The sequence below is a fragment of the Brachyistius frenatus genome, unplaced genomic scaffold, assembly GCF_029030835.1.
Source record: "Brachyistius frenatus isolate BFR_SWC_R1_liver_20210118 unplaced genomic scaffold, ASM2903083v1 Contig_40, whole genome shotgun sequence".
NCBI classification, from domain to species: domain Eukaryota; kingdom Metazoa; phylum Chordata; class Actinopteri; family Embiotocidae; genus Brachyistius; species Brachyistius frenatus.
This window is the reverse complement of record NW_027210639.1, coordinates 2,718,532-2,743,690: the sequence shown is the minus strand read 5'-3', so window position 1 is coordinate 2,743,690 and position 25,159 is coordinate 2,718,532. Positions and strand designations below refer to the sequence as shown.

The following is a 25,159-nucleotide window of genomic DNA, read 5'->3' as shown; positions in this document are numbered from 1 at the left end:
CAAAACATGTCATGCGTCAGTACACTAATGCCGAACCACTGCATTTTAATTCAGAGCACAAACAGGATGAAGTCCTTTTGAAAAAAAAAAACCCTCATTGGTTTCCAGGTCGCACCAGTGGGAGTCAAAAGGAAGACTTTCTCTCCAAGGCTTTGATCCATGTGTCGTCTCCGCGCTGCCTAATGGATCCTAATGAGTAATTAACATTTTGCCCACGAGCCGTCTCCCCCTGACTTCCGATGTGATGCTCTACCTGTAATTACAACCAATAAAATCCCTCTATCGCAACACTCTGCGCTCAGATCAGGGTCATCGCAGTTAATCACAGGTTGAGACTCGATAATGGTCCTTTGCTCATGCAGGCCAGATGACGTGTCAGGAGATCAGGAGATTAAATGTTATTTTTATTAAGACGCTATGAGAGCCACATTATTCAGTAAATGACTGCGATAGAAAATTTAAGTATTTAAATTATTGAGAAAATTGAACTCGTCTCATCACTCTAACCTGAAATACAGAAAGGAGACACACCAATTGCACAGATGAGATATTTTATTATTGCATGCCATTTTCTTTTCACATCCTGAAGTGATACACACGCGCACAAATATTGTATGAAGATGAGAATAGATGGTCCAGATCTGAAGTGCCTACCAAGCTTATACTGGCTCCGGGAAGAGAGCTGATGGAACTGATGAAGAAATAAACTAAAGACTTGTAGCTGCTTTAAACTGTCTATATTGTATATGTCATTCTTTTATAAAGGCACACCATCAACTCTAAAACACACTAGTGATAACCAGTTCCACACAATCACACCTACTGAGTATAATCTTGCTTTAGCATTCACTGTAGCTGCATTAAATCATGTATCTTAACGATGACAAATGTGCGTTGCGTTTGAGTTCAAACTACATATTTACTGGAGTCCAGCAATGTTACTACGTCACTGCAAATCTGCCGAGTCAAACAGTCACAATGGAGATGTTACAAAGGGAAACGTACCGCCTTCGTAAACAGCTCACTTTAGTTGTTAAGTGCAGCTGATGCTCTGTCACAGTTGATCATTGGCCATCTTACTTCCTTCATCACATTAAGAGCTTCCACTGATTTAACACGCGCACACACACACACACACACACACACACACACACACACACACACACACACACACACACACACACACACACACACACACACACACACACACACACACACACACTCGTAGTGATGGAGTTTGGACCCAACATCTTAGTATATTTTCACATCTTTGGCAACTTCAACTTCTGACAATATATGTTTCGGGAAAGTTGTTTACTTTTGATATAATTGTTTTGCCGAGTAAAGACAGTATAAATCCAGCAAAAGATAGAAAGAGAGAAATATGCTGTGCTAATCCCAGGCGGTCCAAAACTTCTCTTCAGGACAACATTCATTTATGGAAAACATTTATTCTCTTTCTTACGTAACGAAATGCAGAGCAGCAATAAAACTAAAGTAACACTGCAGAAGGAAGCATAGTTTAGCTCCAGACTCATCTTAAACCGGGCTGGATGAGTCTGAGGTACACTTCAACACGCACTGATGGATCTGATGGGGGGGGGTGGGGGGCTGCAGCAGGGACGCTGCCAACACTACGGAGTGACAATTGGACGAGATGTTCTCACGTTGATGGTACTTAGCGGTTGCGCTGTGAAACATCAGTGTTTGTTCCAGGTCGGAGCTGCTATGGGGCCTCTGGACGACCTCTCCACCACTATCAGCTCATCTGGGTGGTCACGCGCCTTATAGTGGAACAGAAGGTCCTGGATGGCCCGCTCTTCAATCTATGAGGACAGAAAAATGAGGAGAAAAAGAGATGGATCTGGGGATACTGTGGGTATTTATGAAACCACACTTTATTTGAGGGTAAAAAGGAAAACGCTGACACTGAAAGCTTAATGGTAATAAGAGTGTTTTACATAATGGCAACCAGAAAACCACAGAAGGGGAAAAAAAAAAAAAAAAGTGTTTTTTTTTTTTTTTTTTAAGGCACTGACAAAAGTCTGGCAACAGCCGGAGAGGAGCAGAGAGGGCTGTCACACGACAACCAGGAGGCAGCTCATTTCTAACCAGCACTGTACAATCTGATATTCATTAGATCAACGTCGGCCAGAGAGAAAAAGACAGAGAGCAGACATATCGCCCTGAAGGGCCACCGCTGTTTCTACCAGGATGATGCTCATGGAAGCTGTACATAGTAGGTGTGTGTGTGTGTGTGTGTGTGTGTGTGTGTGTGTGTGTGTGTGTGTGTGTGTGTGTGTGTGTGTGTGTGTGTGTGTGTGTGTGAGAGAGAGTGAGAGCGTAGACACACAGATAAAACACGTTACCTGGATGAGCGCCAGCGGCTTCTCTCGACTGCGGATCAGTGCAGCTTCCTGCTGCTTCTCCTCCTCCACGATGGAAGCAAAGGTCACCAGGGAGGAGAGGAGAGGGCTGCCCACTGCACCCAGCACCCACGGCCTGAGGGGACACACACACACACACACACACACACACACACACACACACACACACACACACACACACACACACACACACACACACACACACACACACACACACACACACACACAGAGAGAGAGAGAGAGAGAGAGAGAGAGAGAGATGGGTATCAGTGACTGCGCTGTGATAGTGAAAACAACAAGTGTCTTCATAGGTGGTTACAGGTTGAGTCAACTCCTCCTGACGGCCGCCTGTCCACCTGCTCTAACAAACCTCTGGTACGACTGCGTAACTGGACTCAATTTAAAAAGCATCTCTGTTACAGAGTCTGGGTTTCCTCACAATCGCAGAGCTGTGACCGCTCTTATTAAAACTTATTTTTAACTTTTTTTTTTTTATTCTTTTTTTTTTTTACTGCCGCTGCATTTGATACAGTGGATCACAACATATTGTTGGATGAAACTAGGTAGGACACACTGGATTAAAGTGGTTTAAATCATGTTCACACAACAGGAAGCTTATTGTCTCCGTTGGAGTAGTAAACAATGCAATAACACGTTCCACAGGGTTCAATACTTGTTCTCTTTCATCGCTTCACACAACTACTACCAAGTTATACAATCTACTACAACTACATTGCTCCTATTCATGCAGATATGTGGCTTTACAGATCATTTTTTCTGATGACTTCTATATTGGCCCAAAAACCCATTCAGTCTATTATTCAGATAGTAACTGAACTTTTGGTTGTCTGCAACAGGACTGCTCATCTTGTCTCACTGTCAATCAAAACAATGAATTGGAGAATAGTTACTGTGACGGAGTTCAACCTCAGCCCTCAGATAACAAAAACAAATGGCGTAGTCGTAGGCAGTGATGGTGCAATTTATTGTGCGTCTCCCAGAAGTGCAGATTTGTGGCAGATATATATTTACAGGTAGAAAATTTTTGCAAACAACAACAATGTTTGCAAAACAACAACAAAAACCAAACAAATTCTAGACCAAAAAGTCAACAGCTTCTCAATCAAAATGGCTGTTACCTTCTCTGTAACTCTGCCCACACACCTCTCCATCCTAAAGAGGCCCCTTTAAATATACTAAGCTCCTCTCATCAGGCTAATTGATCACAACCAAACATACAATGAAGCCCATCTCTAAACCCAGAGGTTATAGTTTGTCTGCTTACTGCAGAACTCAAAACAGGAAAACAAAATACATTTTTCCTTCATGCAGCCCAACAACTACCTCACAGGTAAACCTGTCTGTTATGATTAAAACTACACATTTAATAACAGGGATCGTCGCATACTAATGACATCTTATAATTGCGCATCACTACAGACGTATTAAACACCTGGTTCACCTCTGCTTCAGTCTGAGAGGAGAGTTCACCTGCAGTAAGTTGGCCAGCAGTGTTATACTTGGTTATGATAAATGTATCAAGTGTGCACCCGTGATCATTTCCTGGCAGCAGCCAAATAACGGTGAAGGTTCCCGACGTAGTAATCGGCATGGAGTGTGAATGAACCGTGTGTGTGTGTGTGTGTGTGTGTGTGTGTGTGTGTGTGTGTGTGTGTGTGTGTGTGTGTGTGTGTGTGTGTGTGTGTGTGTGTGTGTGTGTGTGTGTGTGTGTGTGTGTGTGTCTGAGTGCGCCTCATTAAATCTGTAACCAAATCTGCCTTTTGTCATCTTAAACTGGCAATAAAACATTTTCCAACCATTTGGAGAAATCAGAATAATACACACTGACACCATCTTTGAAGTTGATAAAGCCAAGTTGCTAGCGGACAGGTACCCATTGACAACCTAAAATGGGCCCCACATTTAACTGTGTTTGAAAGCAGGCTTAAACTCCTCTGTTATTTTCTGCTGCCTTCTTGTTCATTTCTTTTTAACATCTTTATTTTCATTATTACATCCGGGGCTCTGAATGTACACACATGTTCACATTTTTATGAATGCCATCTCTTTAAAGTTAGTTTCTGTAAAGCAGCTGGGGGAAGCCTTGAATATGAATTGCTCTGCATAAATACATTTACCTCTAGAAATATTTCTCCAGACTGCAGAATACGCGACTTCCTCTCCAATTATTTACACTCTTTGATTCTTGTGTTGCTTTTTTCTCATTCCACGAGGATCCTGAGAATTTATTCTGCCTGACATGTAAAGTATGACATGTCTTATAGATGACATGACGTCCCTGCAGCCTGATTTGTGTGTGCTTTAAGTGATTTCTTATTCTGTGCTTATTTTATATCATAGTTTGTTATAATTGAGGCCAAATGTTTTTTTTCCAAATCACTCATTATGATGTCTGTTAAAGCCATATGGAAAGTGGGGCGTGTGTGTGTGTGTGTGTGTGTGTGTGTGTGTGTGTGTGTGTGTGTGTGTGTGTGTGTGTGTGTGTGTGTGTGTGTGTGTGTGTGTGTGTGTGTGTGTGTGTGTGTGTGTGTGTGTGTGTGTGTGTTCATCTGGCCAAGAGACACCTCTGGAAATATTTGGAGGAGACCATAGCAGAGAGAAAATGTCTGACATTCAATCAAAGATTATAAAGGCATCTCTATTAAAGTGTACTTGGTATGTGGAAAGTGTCCCTGAAGGCGGCCATGAGAATGTACGAAGCGGCTTCTGCTGCTTCCTGAGCCTTGAACTCGTCCGTCTCTGCTCCAAATACCCCCAAAAAAAGGGGGCGGGTGGGGAGACCTGAAACCTGCTTCCTGTTCTGTGATCCGTTGTGACATGAGGGCTGCCCTTATCAATTCTGATTAACATCACCGACTTCACTAGACTGACTCACACAGCTGTTTAATATCTAGAAGTCTGCTCTTGACATTGCAACATGAAGCGACGGCAAACATACAGCGGAGGAAGTATGAAATCAGATAAAAGAGATGCACTTACACACTTCACTTCACAAGACCTGAATGAATAACAACCTGCAGGGACGGTCTAATATTGCTTCCAGTCTTACGCACACACACACACACACACACACACACACACACACACACACACACACGTACGCACACACACGTAATAGGCATTATCTAAACAGTATTGCAGCTTTGAACAGCGTCTGTGCTTGCTGTGTTTATGGAGCTGTCAGGTTGTAAAGGTCAGAGTGACTCGGTGTGTGCAGGTCAGCTCAGCTGTACTGGGTCATTAAGAGCTGTTCACCTCAGACCGGAGCATCACGCCTCTCTCAAGCTGTCTCACTGGACGAAATCCTGTTAGTCGTCTCTTCAGAGTTACAACTTGTATTCTTCAGTCTGAGATAAACACTTATTGTTACTTCCCCTTTTATTCCTTAACGTCAAACCGGTGCATGTTTGTGCCAAATTAACACAATATTCCTGTTTTCCTGTATCTAATGACTTCAAAGACAGACGGGTATCTGGAGGGTTTCTATGGAGCTCAAACCTAACAGCAGCTTGATGATGACACCTCAACAGCGCCTCCAAGTGGAAAACAGCAGTACAAGAACAGAGGAAGTCAAAGGTGTGGCAGAAGATCTGATGTGTGTTTCTGCTTCAGTGTGTGTTGTGTACCAGGGGGTTGAAGACTGGGCCAATCTATAGATCTGAGTCACAACAAAAAGAAAGAGGAGCACTACACACTGTCTCTTACTCTAGTTCCTTGTGTGACAAACCAAATGAGCTGCAAATGAAACGCACTGTAATTTGTAACTGGCAGTTAAGTTGACTAACAGGAAAAGCAAAGAAATGTTTGTGGGGGTGTGCAGCTTATAATTTTTTTTACAAAGTTCTTTATGCAAGTTGACTACATGTATGCACTGAAGTACAGAGTACATACATGTACTGTTCACTGTTGGGGTGCTTCACTGTTAAGTTACACCTTTTTCGTTTCATCTGAAATTATTACAAAAATCGATTTCTGCTGTGTGTGACTCGATTCAAAATCACAGAAAGTAACATCTCTTGTCACCCGGTCCTTTTCTCCCGTCACTATAATGTGGAAGTGTTTTACTCACCCAGTGGGTCTCTCTGGCTCGCTGCTCTCAGCACATTTGAACGTGACCCTCCTGGCAGCCGGCGTGGCGGTGACGGGGGATCCCAGGTTATTCTGCCCCCTCGGGGTTCTTGTTTGTCCCACTGTGATCAACTGGTTCTCCTCCTCCTCCAGCAGAGCCCGAAATGAACATGAGGAGGGCGGAGACTGGACGGCTGTCGCCCTGCAGGTGGAAGCAAATGACAGGCGGAGAAAGAAGGTGCATTAATTACAGTAAGAGTACTGTTACGCCTGCTCCTACAAAGATGGAGTGACCTGCTGGGCTTCATCTTACAACAGGCACAAAGCAGCGCAGAGGGCAACACAGGTGTTTTTGCTCGTTTCAGACTGATGCAGCAGTCTTTTCCCTTCCAGCACCCACATTGATAGTAAATGTACTTGCACCCATGTGAGCAGCCGTAGGCATGTTGGTTTTCATGCTGGTTTCCACTTTAAGGCTGTCTCACACGCTCACGCTGTCCAAACTAACATCACACCCAATAAGAGAGAGCCTAAAAGATCAAATACTTTACTGCGATCAAGGCAGAGTATATAATAGGTCAGATCAATAACACTCAATATCGCATTTTTGACACAATGTTACAAGCAGCTGAAGCTGTGTTTGTTGGAGTCTCTTCAGTCTCACAGCAGTATATGAAATCGTGATATTACTATGCGTATAGATGTGTAGCCATAACTATATATAGTGTGACCTCTCTAATCATCAAAGTAACTAACAAAATGGTGCAGTACAGAAACCCTAAAAGAGTAATCTGCTCCTACAAAAATACAATAGATTAAAAATACAAATATCCTAATGTGAAGGACTCAGTCGCTCCTGGAGATCCGTTTCCGCTGCAGAGAAGCATTCCTTCCTAGAACTTGGCAAATCCACCGTTACGATAGCAATACGTCAATGTGCACTGACTCTTAAAGGCAATGAGAGATGATACTCTGAGTAATTAAGACTAAGTATCAGCTCTTTGAACCATGCGTCTTACTTTACACTCAGATTATCCAGTTAAACAAGTAGAATAGAGCCCGTTGTGATTAGGAGTAAAAAGAAAAAGTATCTCCCCCCCCGATGTGTTCACCAGATCTCATTTTTAAATCTACAGTTTAAAGCAGGTGAGTGGGAGGAGTTGATTTAGTACCAAGAGAAACAATCACTGAATGTTTCATTTTGTTGCCAGAACGGACTTTTCCTTCCCTGTAGAACGGATCATCTGCGACACTCTTATTAAGAGGAGGTGGGGAAAGTAAGACCCGAAACACAAGTGAAACTTTTCCACTAATATCATGGAGTTCTGTTTGTATGTATATATCTGAAAACGTGTGCCAGATGCCACTAAAAACACAAACACTGTTGACATAAAGGATACAAGTGAAATGACTCCCCCCCCCCCCCCAACTAAAAATAGAGCAATATTTTTCCTGTATGAAACCAATTTCTGACAAAGGAGCTTCCTGTTTCTAATTCTGGCCATTACAGAGCTCATTCAGGCTGAAAGAAAACTGATAGATTCACAAAGCACACTGCACAAAAACACACAAATCTCTTCTGTCTGTCAATCTAATATCTCCTGGTGTCCCAGTGAGCGGCTGTAAGCCCATCAAAGGAACCAGAAAGCTATTTAAGAGAGTTGTTAGCAGAAGTGGTCTTCATATCTGGGCTCACTCACCAGGCCTTCCCACTGCTTTTGGATGGGGTGACTGTGGGGGTGGGTTTGGATGCCGTGGACTCCACACTGGCCTCCTTGTTGGCCATGGCCAGCATCTTCCTCTGCTTCTGGGACAGTTTGGTGGAAACGGGGGAGGGCTTGGTGCTGCTGCCGACACTGAGGGCAGATATGGAAATAACAGTAATCTTTATTAACGCGCACAGATGGCGTAATAGGACACAATTTACACTTAAAACATAAAAAATGCATTACAGTTGAAGGGTACGCATTGAACACGGGCTCCCACCGACCACAATAAGTGGCCACCATAGAATCCTTTGCTCCTTTGCTAGAAATCATTCCTCCACCCACCTCCCAGGGCTTTTAGGCGTTGCTCCGAGAGTCTGCAGAGAGTTGGCTTCCATGTCCATGATGGTTCTCAGATCCCAGACTGGAGGAGCGCGAGCGGGACTGCAGATTGTAAAAACACCGTCACACTATGTCGGCTACGCAGCTCCATTTTCAGGAGTTATTATTTATTAACTAGGGATGAAAAAAAAAAAGTCCTCCTTTGCATAAACCATCTCCTCAAAGTAAAATAGGAGGATGTCAAGTTTAAGTGAAGCTAGTAAAGACATGAAAAGATGTTTAAAAGCGGTTTCGGACTGTGAGGTCCCTCACCAGGGCAGGACCTTGGGGATGGTTTGTGGAGCGGAGTTGGGGGGAGTTGGGAGGTCGTTCTTCAGGGATGTCGGAGTGCTGGGTGGAGTCTTCAGCCTCTGACTAAAAGCCTTCTCATCCCGCTGATGAAAACAAACACTCAGTGATTTCCCCAGTATTACTTTCAGTGCTCTGTTGCCCTTCTCTGGCTCGGCGATATTCTGTTGTGTTAAATCTGAATTATTATAACAAACAGACATTGTTGAATATCTGTCTGAAAGTTAACAAAGACACATTTAGCATATGCACTATTTAGCAGATGTCCTGTTTAACTCTCATCTAACATAAATAATTACTCAAAGTGTAATTATACATTAGTTTGTGTAATGGTTGTCTGCTCAACTTATTAGCGAGCAGCATTAAGTCATTAACAGAGGAGTCCCTGGAGTTGTTGGATATTATTTCACCCTGCTAACAGTAAGCGTACGCTGCATCAATATAAAACTGACCTCGGCTCTGTCGTGGAAGACGGGTGACTGCATGTCTCTGGGACTGCCCACCCCCATGTAGCTGCCCTCCGAGTCCGATGTTAGGAGCTCCTGCAGGGACTCGGTGGAGTTCGCCTTCCCCGACTTCACCAGGCACGGCGACACCACTGAGCAGAAGGAGTGTGTGTCAGTGGAAGTATGACGGCTTATTAACAACAGCCAGGTTCTTTAAATAAGTAGCAGACAGGTGTGAAAAAGGCTGTTTGTCATGTGAATATAACATGAATGATGGTATGAAGTGAAAAACGTGTGTGTGTGTGTGTGTGTGTGTGTGTGTATATGTGTGTGTATATGTGTGTGTATATGTGCGTGTGGGCTGTGCGCGCGTGTGTGTGTGTGTGTGTGTGTGTGTGTGTGTGTGTGTGTGTGTGTGTGTGTGTGTGTGTGTGTGTGTGTGTGTGTGTGTGTGTGTGTGTGTGTGTGTGTGTGTGTGTGTGTGTGTGTGTGTGTGTGTGTGTGTACCTGCAGCAGGAGGGCTTTGGATGATATCAGAGAGTGTGTATCCCCCTGAGCTGTCAGAGCGTCTCCTTGGTTTCTTTTTAGCCTTCATCTTGGCCTTCTTTAACAGGATTTCTCTGAGGACACACAACGTTGTACAGTTATCAGCAGCTTTATATTTGGGACATGTTTCAGAGGTTTAAAGAGGTCTGCAGAGACTTACAGATACTTCCTACTTTTTAGCTACAAACTTTAGTAGTTACAAAACCATGTTTAAAAAACACTGAATCAAAAAACTAGAGCTGCAAGATTCAGAATAAAATGAGAATCACTGTGTGTGTGTGGGGGGGGTGTGCGTGGTGTGTGTGTGTGTGTGTGCGTGTGTGTGATTTTCCTTTTACATAAATGATTTTTTTCACTCATCAACCTGACACAGAAGGAAACAAGACAAAAACCCTGATGGTGCCTGATGTAGGAACGACACCATCTTTGGACAACAGCAGAGAACACTCTTGTTCTGAGCCTGTAATGCAGCAGCTTCATGAATGAATTGACACTGAACATGAAAACAATCAACTTCAGTCTCTCGTCTTCTCTGACGAAACATAAACTTTGAAGACGCATGTTTTTGAGCGTTTTCGTTCCACCGGATGCATTTTCCTTCCTGCCGGTTTCTGCTGCTCTGCGTCTTTCATTAAAAAGAAAAACAAGGAGCCCTTGTTTTGACGCAGTAATGAAAATGCAGCAGAATCTAATTCTTGCTTGCGTACCTGCAGGAGTGATCCAGTTCTGCTTCTGGTTTGGGGCTGAATTCGGAGTCCCAGTCTTCATCCTCATACACACTGAGGTCTGGTGCACCCGGCCACGGAGTGATGACACGCTTTTGCATTGCAGGGATCTGAAAACCAATTAAAAAAAACCACTGTAACAGTCAATCTGTCAGTCCTGCTGTTAACTCAGTGATGCAGCACACTGTGTCTCATCAGGATTTGGACTTTGATTTACACTGAAATACAAGAACCACAAGAGAAGAAACTGCCATTCAGTTAAATCAGCTCAGACATTCAGACCCTTCATACTATCTGCCATCATACATTTGACTTCTCATTTTTGGAACATTGAATATCACAAGTACTGCTGCCTTACGAAGTTACACCACATTTAAACACATCAATCATCGAGCTCCAGGAGTTTTGATGTATTTTTATGGTGCACTTACACCTCAGTGATAGTAATGCCGTGTGACACCAATGAATTCCTCCTCCATGATTGTTCTAATGTTGAACCAGTTACAGGTTTTGATGTGAAGACTCGACTGAATTCCTGTGAGGATGTCGTTTGTGTTGCTTTTGTCCTCCACTGCAATATCCAGTGACGTGTTTTTGTTATTTAGTCTGAACCTCTCGGATGTAAATAAGCACAGTAAACACACACACAAAAAAAAAAAAAAACACTTCAATTCAACAGCACCACAAACTACAAGTGAATGTATTTCTCTGTACATTTCCCACAAGCCCTCAAGTGTGTGAGAAGTACCCGAGTTTTCCCCAAGAGGCGCTACTTTTACTCCAGAGTGTCTGGTGGCTGCAATCTAACAAAGAAAACAGACTCCTCTTCCTCTGATAGGATGATTCCTCACTGTGATGAAAGCAATGCAGTGAGTCTGGAGAGTCCTTATCAAACCCTCACTGATGTCTTCGATACATTAAGGCTCTCGTATGTTGAAGAAGCTGTTTAACAGCATTCGCATGTTATTTGGTTGAAAAGAGACAAATAATGAGCAGACAGTGAAATCATGGGAAGTCTGACGCAGCCTGGGATGTTTGTGAGAGGGAGGTGACTCACCATCCTCCTGTAGGCGGCAGAAAGCTCCACGAGCACTTCGTCACTAAGAATATCCAAAGCTCTGAGGCAGCGCAGCAAGAACAAAAGGAGCAGAGGGACAAACGCGTATCCATGAGAAAACATATTTTTACTTCTCTCCTGTGGTGCGACTAGGAGTCCTCTGTAGAGACCTAAATCTCCACGCACATGTTTACAGACTACGTGCAGCATTTACTTTTCATCACAGTCGTTATGTACTAGAATAGCTCTAATTAAGACTTGTGATGCAGTGACTGAAAACAACAAAGGAAATTGTGAAATGCTACGAATCAGCTGTGATCCACGCTGGGTTATTAATTCAGATTCTCACTTTGACTCCAGCAGGGCGGCCATGTTGAGCACGATGAACTGGATGCAGGACAGTTTTAGCTGCTCTGCGTTGTACATGGTCGCAAACTCCAGCAGCTCAGCGCCGTTCTTCAGAGTCACTGAGGAGAGAAAGGCAAGCAGTTTAATTAACAAGCCAGAAATCTGTTCAATTATGTAATTGTGTCTTTCAAAGCCTCTACTCAGGAAATGATTCTGTATTCACTTCATATGAGGAAGACATTGGAAGCTCGGCTTGAATAAACAAGGCTAATCGAAATGTAAAAGGTTTGGATTTACCCACATGAATATGAATTTAAGACTTTTAAATAAAAGAACGTGACAGCCCAACGGAAAACACGGAGTAACAGAAGTGTGCTGGAGAACTCTGTCAGCATCTCTACAGTTCTCACTGCTGCTTTTAACCTTCAAATCGATCTCATTTGTTGTATTTACAGGACATTAATGTAGAATTATGTCCAAATGTAGGTGTGCTGGTGAAAGATAAAGAGGAAAGTACAAGAAGTTTGGTGAGACAGGAGACAAACGGGACGTACAGTTCTCAGTGATGATGACCTCGCACATCTCCTTCAGCCGTGTGATGAGCAGCTGGTCGGCCACAACCAGCACATTGCACACAAACTCCACATTCAGAGACTCTGTCGGGGGCAAAGGAAGAGAACAAGTGCTCTTAAAAGTAGAGTTTAACCGACAAATGATCATTACAAAAACACAGATTCAAAATGTTCTTTCAGTCAAAGTTGAGGAGCTACCTTTAATGGTGGGAGACTCATCTGTGTAAATGTACTCGAGAATGGCCTGCAGGATCTCCGAGCCGGTCGGCATCTCCAGTGCAGAACAGGATGTGGCCTGAAGGGGGCGACATAACATTACTATAGTGGTGCGAGTCCACACCAGTGACAGGTTCAAGAATACACCAGCAGAAAATGTAAAAAAAAAAAAGACTTGGAGTACCTCAATCCAGGGGTTTCCAAGCATACTGTTGAAGTATTCTGCAGAGAAGATAGAGACACAAGTAAATACATTTCCAAAGGCTGTCAAATGAAGTTACTCCAACATGTGAAGCTAATATTTCCTCAATATTTCCTGCAGAAGGAAAATGCTGGAAAAGGTATTAGGTTACATTATTCCACGGGTTATTCTTGGAACCAAATGGCACATATGTCAACTTGCAGATTCATATTTATACAACACAACAACTTGCAGATAGAGTTTATTTATATGAGTGACAGAAATCATCTCTGTGCTGTACGTGTTGTTTGTTTGTTGGTGACGTGCTGGCCGATCAATCTCACCTAGTCTCGCACAGAGGACGCTTTTGTGACAAGGAAACTCTTTACCATCTTCAGATTTCAGAGTCACATCACACAGATAGGAGCTGCAAAGACACAAAAACAACAAAATATGAGAAAATGAAGATTGATTTCATAATTTGGAATCTAATCTGTTGCCAGTACTGTTAATAAACACTCATATACGCACCATTTTTTCTGGTAGAATTTGGGTTTGCTGCCACTTTTCTTGTTTATAACATTAATTCTTCCGTTTTCATATTTCACTCCATCAAGTCTGCGCAGGAATAAAGAAAACAGCATCAGACCAGATGACATTGACTGTGTTGCCTCTTGGTTTTGGAGTCCACTCGGTCTCTCACCGTGCTGACAGGCTGCCCAGGCCCAGCTTTTTGGCGACACCCTGTAAGGTTTTCACCGGGTTGGCCCCTCCCTCGTTGGCTCCGGCCTTGTCACCTTTGCCTCCTCGCCCCTTTTTGCCAGGCTTGGAGCCCTTGCTCTTGGCCTTGTCGCCGTTGCCTGTGGGGGCCGGGGGAAGGGAGCGGTACACCTCGAGGGCCGAACGACCTCGCAGACCCAAGTCCTGCAGGCTGCTGATAAGCCGCTCCTGCTCTGAATCCTGGCCAAGACAGTGGAGACGGCGGAACACAATTTTCATGAAACAACCACAGCCGAGTCACAGCTCACAGTTCATCAAGGCCAATGCAAACTGATGTTTTAGACTAAAGCAACATTTCACCAGTGAATAATGATCCTACCTGGTTTTGTCCCGTTAAGACCCCTGAGACTCGTGGCCGAGCTCCGTGCACCAGCAGCTCGGTGGAGTCCGTGTAGATGAAGTGCAGAGCGTGTTCCAGCATGTCCGCTGGGACTTTTTCCAGGATGAGTAAATCGCAGCCCACGGCGTCTTCGCTCTTCCTCACCTCCTTGTCGAGCTCTTCGTCGACGGCGCAGTCTTCGGACAGGAACTGCTTCCGGAAGAACTCGGACCTCATGGACAGAATGTACTTGTGAGCCGGAAAGGTGCGATCCCCGGCCTGAAGCGTCACGTCGTGGATGCTGTCCATTTCGTCCGCCTCGTCCAGAAGGCTCCGGAAGTGTTGGGAGAAGGAGGACGGAGAAATGCTGGGAACCTCATACAAGCTGAAAGGCATAATCAGGGTGGAAACATGAAACAAAAAAAATTGCTTGAGCCATATCTCTTTAGAACAGAAACATAGCACAAGAAAAGGCAAGAAGCTTCCCACTGACTCCCAATGAAGCAGGGAATATTATCAACAGGGAGGAGAACTAAAAATAAAGATGAGACAACCCGCTAAGACAAAGAAAGTCATTTTAAAGTTAATTAGCCAAAAATGAAAAAGGGATATTTTTCCACCTCTAGTTGGCAGAGTTACCAGTTAATGTTTTTACCTCACTGTTGGTAATAAAAATGATGTTTTCATGGTGTTGTGAATAAAGCCACTAATGATTAAACTATCACCCTTCACACGGGATTATTGAGCCTGCTCTGTCCATCCATATTCCTTCCTTCAGATCATACTGATTTTGTAGATTTACTTCCTCCAGTTCAGTTATTGTTCACATTTCAGTCGCTTTAGTTCAAACACTCAGTCACCTGTTCACACAGGATGTGTTTAAGCTGTTTTCTTCATGTTCGTACTTCACATGTGTAACTGACCTAAAAGACTCTTTTTGTGCTTCAGGTGTACAAACTGATCTAAAATGAATGCAGTCGAACAGTTCAGCAATAACTTTATGAGGGTTCTTATGATGAGTTTGTGTAACTGCTTTATACTGTAGAGGTGTTGGGTCAACTAGGGCAACGTTTCTAAACTGGTGAAGCTGTGAGGGAAAGTGAAGTGTGTGAAATTTTGAAGCATCCAATGCGTTTTTATACCGGCTCAGGAGAAATAAAATAAAAGAAGAAATAGATCAAATAGAAGAAATGCATGAGTGACACAGCTTCTTAATTAAAAGAATTCGTGGGTAGTCACTTTTTTAAAACTTTAAAAATATGTTTTTATCCGAGTCTCAGTTTATTTTAAGAACTAATTTAATATCCGGAGAGGACGATTATCGTTGTAGCGGCCAGAGAGGGCGGTGAGTGCAAAGGCTCATGGGACTGTTAATGTGTGCTAGGATGTCACATATCATAATTACAGACGTATACATAATGCAGAGATTTCTTTCACAGATTCCGCAACCTGCAAAGGATGCAATTCAATGCATATCTATTAAATGAGTGCGTGTCTAATCTGTTCGTTGATAGTTATTAAACAGCCTGCTGGAGTGGAACATGGGTCAAATCTTACTTATGATACTGTAGCCTATCATAATGTGTGACATTCTGCGTTTGTTATCTGGCCTATTCACCTTAATACCTCTCTCAAATCCATTTCAACAAAATCTGAACATTATAACCCTCATGAAGGTGGGACTGTTGGATTCGACTGGTGCATTAGTTTAAGATAGCTGTACCTAATAAACTGGCAACTGGCACTGTGCAAAGTGTTAGTGCCTGATCGAACACAGTATTTTCTTGCTTCATAGAAGATCTCCCACCTCGTTTTGGGGTCGGTCTGCAGCACTCCAAAGTTGCGTCCTTTGGAGTCCATGGTGATGCTGACAGCTCGGTGGACGTAGGGAAGTTTCTCCAGGCGGATTCGTTCGTACATCGTGCCCACATCTGAATGACCACAGATAACAAGAAACCTATCAGTCAGAGTAAAGTAATAATACAGTTATCTATTTCAGTTATTGAAACCTATTTTTACAAACTTTCTTTAATGATTCCTTCATGTTATTTGCTCTCCTATCGCTATTTGTTGACTTGCGCTGCTGGGTTGTTTTTTTTTGACTGATTGATTTGATGTAAGAGAGTATTATGTTGATCCGTTTAGTGAAGCTGTTTGTAACTTTCATTTTCAAAAGATGCAACACAAACTTTATTTTATCATTAGGACATAATCACACACCTGTTGAACTGATTAACTAAAAGGGATTAAAAGGGATCATTTAAAACATTAGCTAACTGTTGCATAACATTTGCCAACTTAGTGACTCAGCCCACCCTGTTCCTAAAGTCCTCACCTTTCTTCTCCCCATACTTCTTATATTCTCCAGCCCACACGCCACTGAAGCCTTCCCCGTCCTGAGTCACAAACATCATGCTGTTCTTGCTGAGCGCGATGTCCGACATGAAAACCTGACGCGCATACGCCCACCGGCACTGTCTCACCGAGCTGCCGGAGGAACGCCAGCAAAACACCTAAGAGGCCGAGGGCAAAAAGGAGGAGGGAAACATTTAAGGAAAGTTACACAGACAAGTCTTAGTCAGCATTTTTATCTATAGGATACCATACAGGGAAGATGGATTTTGGATTGTATAACTGTCGAACTGTGTAGCATGGGTTAGATAACGACAGGAAAAAATAGAGTGATGGTAAAAATAACAACAGGACACATCCTCTCCATATCCAGCATTTAGAAACGGAGGCAGAGCGGAACTTCAACTAAAGTTTTATTGCTCCACGATGGATTAAGACAAACTAAAAAGCAATGCCCTTTATAACAATGCACTTACCCTCCCAGCTTCATCTAACGCCAAGATGGCCACCTTCTCCCCTCCCCCCTCGTTCAAGATCTGGGGGTCCACTCGGTGGTCCAGACTGCCACCACTGACCAGCACCTTCTTGATGTTGAGCTGCCTGGAGGCGACCAATCCAAATCAATAATCAGAAAAGAAATAATACTAGATGTCATATTAACAGCATGAAATGTATATTTAGTGGGCATGTTTACAGCTACTCGGCCACAATAACCAACTCATTTGCAGCACTTAAGTCTGAATCCATCAGCTGCCTTTCAAATGAGGTCTGACCACAAAACCTGAGTGCAACAAGCAGCTGTACGCAGAGACACCACATATCAGTCACATCTATGAGCATGGAGGGAATACAAAGAGTTCATACTATGGTTCATAATCATCATCACCAGAGATCAGTGGAAATCAGAGACAGCAGTCAAAGAGCCATCACTGATTTCAAATGTCAACATGGCCAATCTATGAATCCGTCTTGTATTTTTCATTTTGTCTAACTATGTCGTGATCAGAAAACGATGAATTTGTCTGCAGTGTAACAGAAAATGTCCCAAATGACAACAACTACATCATGAATTTGTCTGCATTAAAACACAGCGTTTGACAGCATCTCCTCTCGCTCTGTAATTACGAACACACGCAACTATTGTTGCTGTATACGTGTTTGACAAGTGAAATGCACAATTAAAAGCATTCACAAGTGAATTTTACGCTTCAGAGACAGAAGTCGGTCCCGACCTTGTCAGGATTGGCAGACAGAAAACTGATGCCAAACGGGCTGCTTTAAATTATGGAGTCGAGCCACTTCTGCTGATTAACAGTGATCATTCTGACTGTTCGTTAAATGTCGGCGAGGAAAATGGGAAAATAACAACATTTAAATGTCAACAGACAATCTGACAGACTATAAATCAACCCAAATTGAAATTTACAGAGATTATATTACATCTCCAGAACAACTACCTGGACTGTGTGTGTGTGACATTACAAAGATGCAGTCTTTTGTTAAAGTGGCTATAATCTGATATTTCAAAATAAAAATGTATGAAATGACAATGTGAATACTTTGTGAGAACTGGTTTCTCATAGTGATGAATCTACAGACAATTATCAGATGAATCTGCAGCTTCACTACATTTCACAGAGAAAGTTTGAGCTAATTTCTTAACGGCCCGATCTGTAATTTTCTCATAGTGTCAGTTTTGGCTGCAACAAACCGTTCTTTCTGATCTGTCTGAAAACACTGTACACTGCCACTCCCAGCAACACAAGTATATTAACACAGTTAGCGGATAGCTGTGAACATATTGGAGCATTTAGCTGCCAAAGAGACATGTATTTCCCTCCTGGAAACAACAGTGGAGAACAAAATCAGAGATAAAGCTGAAGAAATATTGGACTTTCATTTGCCACGTGGCCAGAAACATGACTCAGAATAAATGATAAGCTTCCACTGTGATTGCTGGATGTGGAAATAAGTAAGTGTTTGTGCACCGGTGTAACAATACACAAAAGTCCCATCTCATATCTGCATTGGATTTGGGTTCAGTGACAAATACATGTACTGTTTAGTCCCTGTAATGCAGTCTGTGTAAATGTGTTTGATCTCCGACTGTTTCACTCACTTTGAAGCCATTTTCTTGCATTGATAATCAGCCAGCAGGTAAACGTCGCCCTTCTCGGTCACTACTACCGTTGCTCCATCACTAGCTGCCGCCATTGCTATGGTAACATCCTTGTGGTGCAGGGCCGACACCTGACGGGGGGCCGTCACACACTTTTCCCCGTTCGGATCCAGCAAGTAACCTGAAGAGCAACACACAGGGCGGTAAAGAAAATATACTTTACAACATATCAACTTGCCCTAATACAGTGTGTGTTTGATACTGGTATTTTACTTAAAAATACAAATAAAAATAATCACATAGTAGCCTTTTGTGTCATCCACCTCTGACATGATGGAGGGGCTTCCCTCCTCACCAAACCTCTCTCCTACAGAAGTAAATTCAAATTTGTACCACACAACCATTGCAACATTATTATTCACGGCTGAACGCTAAATATATAAGCAACCTATTCTCCTCTATTCTGGCATGGCTGCACGGTGTTGCGAGTTTCATCTGAATCTGACTGCACCACCCTGTTGAGGTTTTGCTGCCTTCAGTGTTGAGACTGACCCAGCTGTCCTCCGTTCAGTCCCATCGTGTAGACGGCCTCTCTGGTCCACAGCACCGTGTGGAACCTCCCTGCTGCAACTCCAATCACCGTCCTGCCTTTCAGCGTCTTGGAGAACACCTACACACAAAGCATATTACAAAGACATGATGGATATTGTTTCGAAATCATGTCAAAAAGAAACCTAAATTACAATGAAGAACTCTTTACACAATGTCAGTTCAGACAGCTTGTTACATATCTCCACTCTCCCCCACCCGCTACCTCCTACCTGTTTGGGGACATGTGCTGAGGCGGGAGGAGGAGCGAGGCCCAGCTGGTGGAAAGTGTTGAGGCCAAAGGTGTAAACGTAGCCCTCCTCCGTCAGCACCACCGTGTGGTCTTTAGCTGCGGCCACCTGGGAGCAGTGATGGGACATCAGTCCCTCCACCATTCGAGGAATCTGGAATAAAAACAACAACAAAGAAAAATTAGGAAAAGAAAGTAGAAGTTTTAATAACCTTTTCCAAGCTCACTGCTCAGATTTTCAAGTCATCTCTTGACAGTAAGAGACATTAATGACTACAGAGTTTTCTCGATAATCCCTTTTGTATAATTTTGCCTTATTTACCACTTCAAAACAGAAGTCATTCTGTCACTCAAACACTGAGTGTCAGAGAGCTTTGTTACCTTCATTTCCTGTGCTGAGCTACTGTTAACGTGCAAAACTACTGTTGATGCAAACTCAACACTTCCTTCATGTGCTTCAAAATAAAATTGTTTTAACAGCTCGACGATTTCTGTATGAGTAAATGACAACAAACACCTCCAATTTACATCAATTGGGCTGACAAAATATTAGAAACACCTTTCAGTATAACTCAGTGGAGTTCAACAACAACACAGATTACAGTCTCCAAAATGAATCAACACCTCTCCCCGTCAGACTGAGTAACAAGTGAACATTAGGATCCTCATGAGGGGAAGAATTTACTGCTAGGCTGTTGTATTTTACACTTCATGCTTCACCTGTCAATGGTTCTATTGTTATGGCTGATGATGATGAAGATGATGATATGAGACACTGTGCATCTAGCATATTAATCAAATCAGACGTGACGATATCTAAATATAGATGGTTAAAATGTAAGTGTAGTTAAAATGCCATTTCAAAGCAGGCACAAGCATCCTTCCTTTTAACAGAGGCAATGCCAGTACCTCCTCTACTGTACCTGATAAAAAGATTTTTCCCATTTCCACAGTTTATCTCAGCCAACTCTCCTGCAATGTCCAAAAATCCCTACTAGGAACACTTAAGTTTAAGGTTCCAAGAATAAGTACTCATTTCACTCATTTTTAGGCCAAAAGACGAAATGTTTTAGAAAGAATATTTAGATCCAGAATCTGATCTCCGAAGCTCAGCAGCTCCGAGCTCTTAACCACACAGAACAACACAAGACAAACTGAAATATATTGTACAGTCTGCGGTCAGGGAGGGAAGTCCATCTTTATCAGATGTGAACAACACGACTGTCTGGAATTGATCAAGAAATATTTAGTAAATGCTCGTTTAAAGCCATGACGTAAGCAAACAGTGTAAACTTTACACGTCTGAAGAGATAACTGTCCGTTTACAGTCCCTAGCTAGTCCTTCGCGTTTGTCCCAGATAACGGTTCATACAAATATTTTGGTTCAATACATTGTACATTTAAAATAAATACATAAATCGGGAAATAGGGACTCTTTTGCAGCATTTTGAAATATATGTGGCATCCTGACCAAGCAGAAATCTCACCAGATAAGTCTGTTCATCTCCGTGGCCAAGTCTCCCCCCCTGTCCATGTCCACAGGTGAACACCTGTCCTTTCTGAGACAGGAACACCGAGTGGAACTTACACAGGACCACCTGCAGGGAGAGGACAGAAACAAACACAAACCTTGTTGGGAGTTTTCTCTTGTTGCTTTTAGTTTAAACAATTGTTCGATAGTATAGAAATTGTGTTTTGTGCTAATGAAGCCTTTTGTCATTATGATATTGACCTCACAGCAGAGGCCGCAATGCATCTCTTTCCATGTGCCCGGGCCAAATCCTCTTGTAGTGATAGTAAAACACTACGCCAATAAAAGGCCGGGGCACAAGTGGAAAAGCAAACATCATTACTAATACATCGCCCCCTCAAGCCTTCAATAGAGCGCACGGATGTTTCCCAAAGTATCACATTGATGTGGAGATTCACACACATGCGTACACATCAGTGTAGCTCATTTAATTAAAAACATGTCATTGTGGAATTAATATTTAACCTCTGGCACCTGGTGGATTGGGTTAGCGAGACAAAGACTACGCTCGGTACCACTGGGTCATTGTGTGGTCATGAAATCAGATCCACCTGTCCCCCCCACCAGCTTTATGAAATTACTCTGCAGGTCAGAAAGAAACACACGTGAAGTTTCTTCTGTAAACACCAATAATGTGGCACCAAGCACAAATGAATTATCACAAACCACACAGGCATGTCAAGTCTTAAGAAACACATCAACTACAGCCATTACGCATTACATAATCTACTGATACTGGCACCTGGTGTGCACACACACCGCTGGGGGTGGCTGCACTGGGGCCAGAGCTATATTAATCACACTAAGAGCATCCACATGGCAAACACCTGAAACTGTAGCCTGGCTGGCACAGTCGGGCAGCATGGGTTAACAGAGCAGCTCTGCTAAATCATAAATTAAGATTATACAAGAGAGGACAGTCCACACCTGACAAACCAACAATGACCCTTATTACACGCAAATAACTTCTTTCCCTCATCTCCCAAATCAACAGTTAACCAGGAACCATGTCAATGCTTCACTACAGCATACTGAACAATATTACATACTCTGCCTGTATGATTTACTTTAATCATTTATTACAAGTTCAATTTAAAACTCTCAAGCATATTCATTGTTTTCATAGCTGAGGATTCAGTAAGAACCAGTTTGAGTCAACTGTAAGGCAAAACCATCTTTACAAACGCTGCTGTGCTCTGAGGAGAAGGTTGTGTCATACAAGGCTCTGGGGACGGGAGTGTTTACGGCAGTGAGGCACCTTATCTGGAGTACCCATGTGCATTGGCTTTTATTGTTCTTTGAGGTAAAGTGTGTGAGCACCGAACTGAAGCATGAAGTCATTACTGGTGTGATAGTGACATAGCGGGGTTTTGAGGGTGGGGGAAGCCCCGTGCTGGAGGAGAACACTTTCCCTCTCCCTTGAGAGACGGCACTGCAACAGTGCATCGCTAGTTTACCTGCTTGATATAAACCTCAGTCCTGGCAAACACGTCCACGAGTTCAGGGTGCTGTCGGCTCTCCTGATTGCCATGGCCGAGACTGAAGTTAGTGTTGTTTCCCCACGTGTATACTTCAGTTGGATCTGTAGTGACGAAGAAAACACGACTGTAAGCAAAGCCACAACACTGTCTCCACCTGAAGCTTCATTTAACTTCTGCTCTTTCCGGCTATGAAGAGAAGGAAGCCCCAATCGTCAGAAATTCTTTTTGCGAATTATGTGTAACACAATTCTGAATGCCTAGAAAGATATACATGATATAGCACAGAGAAAAATAAATCCAAGGCATGTACAAGTGCGAAATATGTTAATAAACAGACCGAGTCACGACGATGCTCATAACCCTTGTGATTCGTCTCAAAAACAAAACGTAAGCGTTTAAAAGTTGCATCATTGGGTGTCAGCTTTTCTTACCGGTGTTCTTGAACACAACGTGTGTTGGTCGGTCCTTCATTGTTAGTTCCAGGACAGAGAGACCCTCTTTGTCCTGGGTGGAGAGAAGTCCACCATGCTGAAACAAAACAAGCTTAAATGTAGGTCAAACTCTGACTCTTCATTTCTGAAAATAAAGCCCTTTAATCAAAACTCATTTTATGTTTTCCAAATAATAAAACAGCACAGAATAACTTATTGTTTTTTTTTCCATTTTACGACAGCAAAGATTAGTATTATGTTCTAAAACACATTGACAAACTTAGAGAGTGAATTTTTTTTGATTATCCACCAGCAGCTCATACCTTGACCAGCGATATGAGACAGTGGATCTGTCCATAGAAGGCGCTGCGGTGCACAGCGGTCCAGCTGGATTCTTTATCCTTCACCATCAGGTCAGCACTCTTAGTCTCCAGCAGCCACTCCAGCAGGGCCTTCTTCCCCAGCGAAGCCGCCAGGTGCAGAGCTGTGCGACCGAAGGCATCCCGACAGGTGGCTGCGTTGTGGCAGTGCGATGTCAGGAAGGCCCGGAGCTGTCTCTCAGAGCCACCCGTCAGCGCTGCTACCACCTGGTCCGCATGCTGCTGTGACCGGCATTTGGGGGTGCAGTCCGGCGGTGCCACACTCATCCTGACCTCCACCAATTCTTCACAGTGAACCTTCCTCCTTTTGCGTATTACTCTGACAGCCCACCACCAAAAATAGCAAACGAACTCAAAAAGCAATCCGATGGTTGGTAACAGACACTGTCACTTAACCAAAGGGGGGGAAGAAAAAAAAAGTACCAACAAAAGGTCGAGACGGGTTGGAGTGCTAGAATTGTGCTTGTGTTGAGGTTCCACTGCACCCTAGCGACCCCACAGCCTCTGCCTGACTTCTTTCAGTCCACCATTTCGACCCAAACTCGGACACAGACTAAGGTGCTAGCAGCATACGATGGCATTCAAGAATTCAATAAATACAAAACTTCTGAGGTTTTTTTTATATATATATATATATACAAAAACGTACATGTGAAAGTTTACAAAAATAGTTTTTTCATCTAGTTATTTACAAAAGGCATCAATTTCAACAACCCTCTGACCTTCTGGAACAGCAGTCCAACCATCAAACTTGAGGGGAAAGGCCTCCTTTCCCCCCAAAACTCTCCAGCCCGTTTTCAAAACTCCATAATTGTAGAGTGCACCTGAGGAAGAAGATTAGTGCCGTCAGTGATAAACAACAACAACAACAACCCACGTTCACACTTTGTTTACATGCAAACCGGTTTGCGTGCAGCACCGAGGTCCAAACACGCAAGTGCAAAGGTCACAACGAGTTTAACCTGAACACACTCGTCGGTATCTCGGATCAGCTCTCCGACAGGTTTGCTGGGCAGCGAAGTAACTTGACGTTCACGAGGGAGGTTACGTGATGACGTCACATCGTCATGACGTAACAGGCTAAGTTAGCCACATTGCTGTGTTGCTCGCCGCCCGTTGAATCCCGTGTTGCAGAACTTTAAAGTCTCGAGTCACGATGAATAAATTCCCTGAACAGAAGAAGATTCGCGGGTTTTCCTGTTTTCACCATCAAACTTGGTGCAGTAAGCGAGCTGTGCACAAGCTAACGCTCGCTGCTGCCCCGGTGTTAGCTCGCGCTGCCCAACAAACACACAAGCTATTCATAATGTGCGATATGTTTTCCAACGTGAGAGCCAACGAGACACCTGCGGTGAGGCGACACGTGTTGTGCAGCGTGATTAGGAGACGTTTAGTCTGCTAATACTTTGGGACATTTAGCAGACTGACACATCACCACAACCGGAGCGTCGTATCTTCTCTTACCTTCCGCTAGATAAAGAAAAAAGAGGACATGGAGAAAGTTGCATCAACGACGTATATCCCCTGGGTCATTACTACAAACGAGAGACGGTGGCGGGGTTTTTCTCTCCGGAGATCATCTAGTCAGGGCTGGATCCCTCAAACCTTTGCAGGTCAGGCAAAACACCTCGTTAATGCGGAGACTTCTGATTGGTCGGCGCGTGAACACGCCGGCCTCCTATTGGTTGGTTTTTGGGGGCGCTGGATGAGTTCAGTGAGCTGGTGCGGTTTGTATGACGTCATAGGAAATGTCTCAGATTTGATCTCGGGGTTGAGTTTATAGCCATATCTTTTATATAGAATAACGTAAAAAAAAAAAAAAACACACACTCAAAAGACTGTATGCTGACTATCTTCTAAATGCATTAATGATAAGAGAAGACAAGTACCAAGTAGGTAGGTATTTACTTTATTAATCCCCGAGGGGAATTTTTTTTTTCGCTACAGCAGCATACAGAAGCAATA

General features: G+C 43.3%; 1 protein-coding gene across 1 annotated transcript; it reads right to left on the bottom strand.

Moving 5' to 3' along the window:
- Positions 1-534: 534 nt before the first annotated feature.
- Positions 535-24,819, bottom strand: ibtk (inhibitor of Bruton agammaglobulinemia tyrosine kinase). The gene is made up of 29 exons (XM_069702191.1): positions 24,659-24,819; positions 23,138-24,018; positions 22,815-22,911; positions 22,360-22,484; positions 20,859-20,969; positions 19,355-19,525; positions 19,086-19,203; positions 18,534-18,714; positions 16,891-17,014; positions 16,399-16,575; positions 15,870-16,024; positions 14,063-14,447; positions 13,667-13,923; positions 13,495-13,581; positions 13,308-13,390; positions 12,967-13,004; positions 12,765-12,861; positions 12,549-12,650; positions 11,996-12,113; positions 11,647-11,707; positions 10,572-10,699; positions 9,826-9,938; positions 9,325-9,470; positions 8,837-8,958; positions 8,528-8,626; positions 8,177-8,332; positions 6,478-6,678; positions 2,370-2,502; positions 535-1,826 (listed from the first exon to the last, which is right to left on the bottom strand). Exons 2-29 carry the CDS (start codon positions 23,459-23,461, stop codon positions 1,701-1,703), a joined length of 4,035 nt encoding a protein of 1,344 aa, XP_069558292.1. The 5' UTR covers positions 23,462-24,018; positions 24,659-24,819; the 3' UTR covers positions 535-1,700.
- Positions 24,820-25,159: the final 340 nt, after the last annotated feature.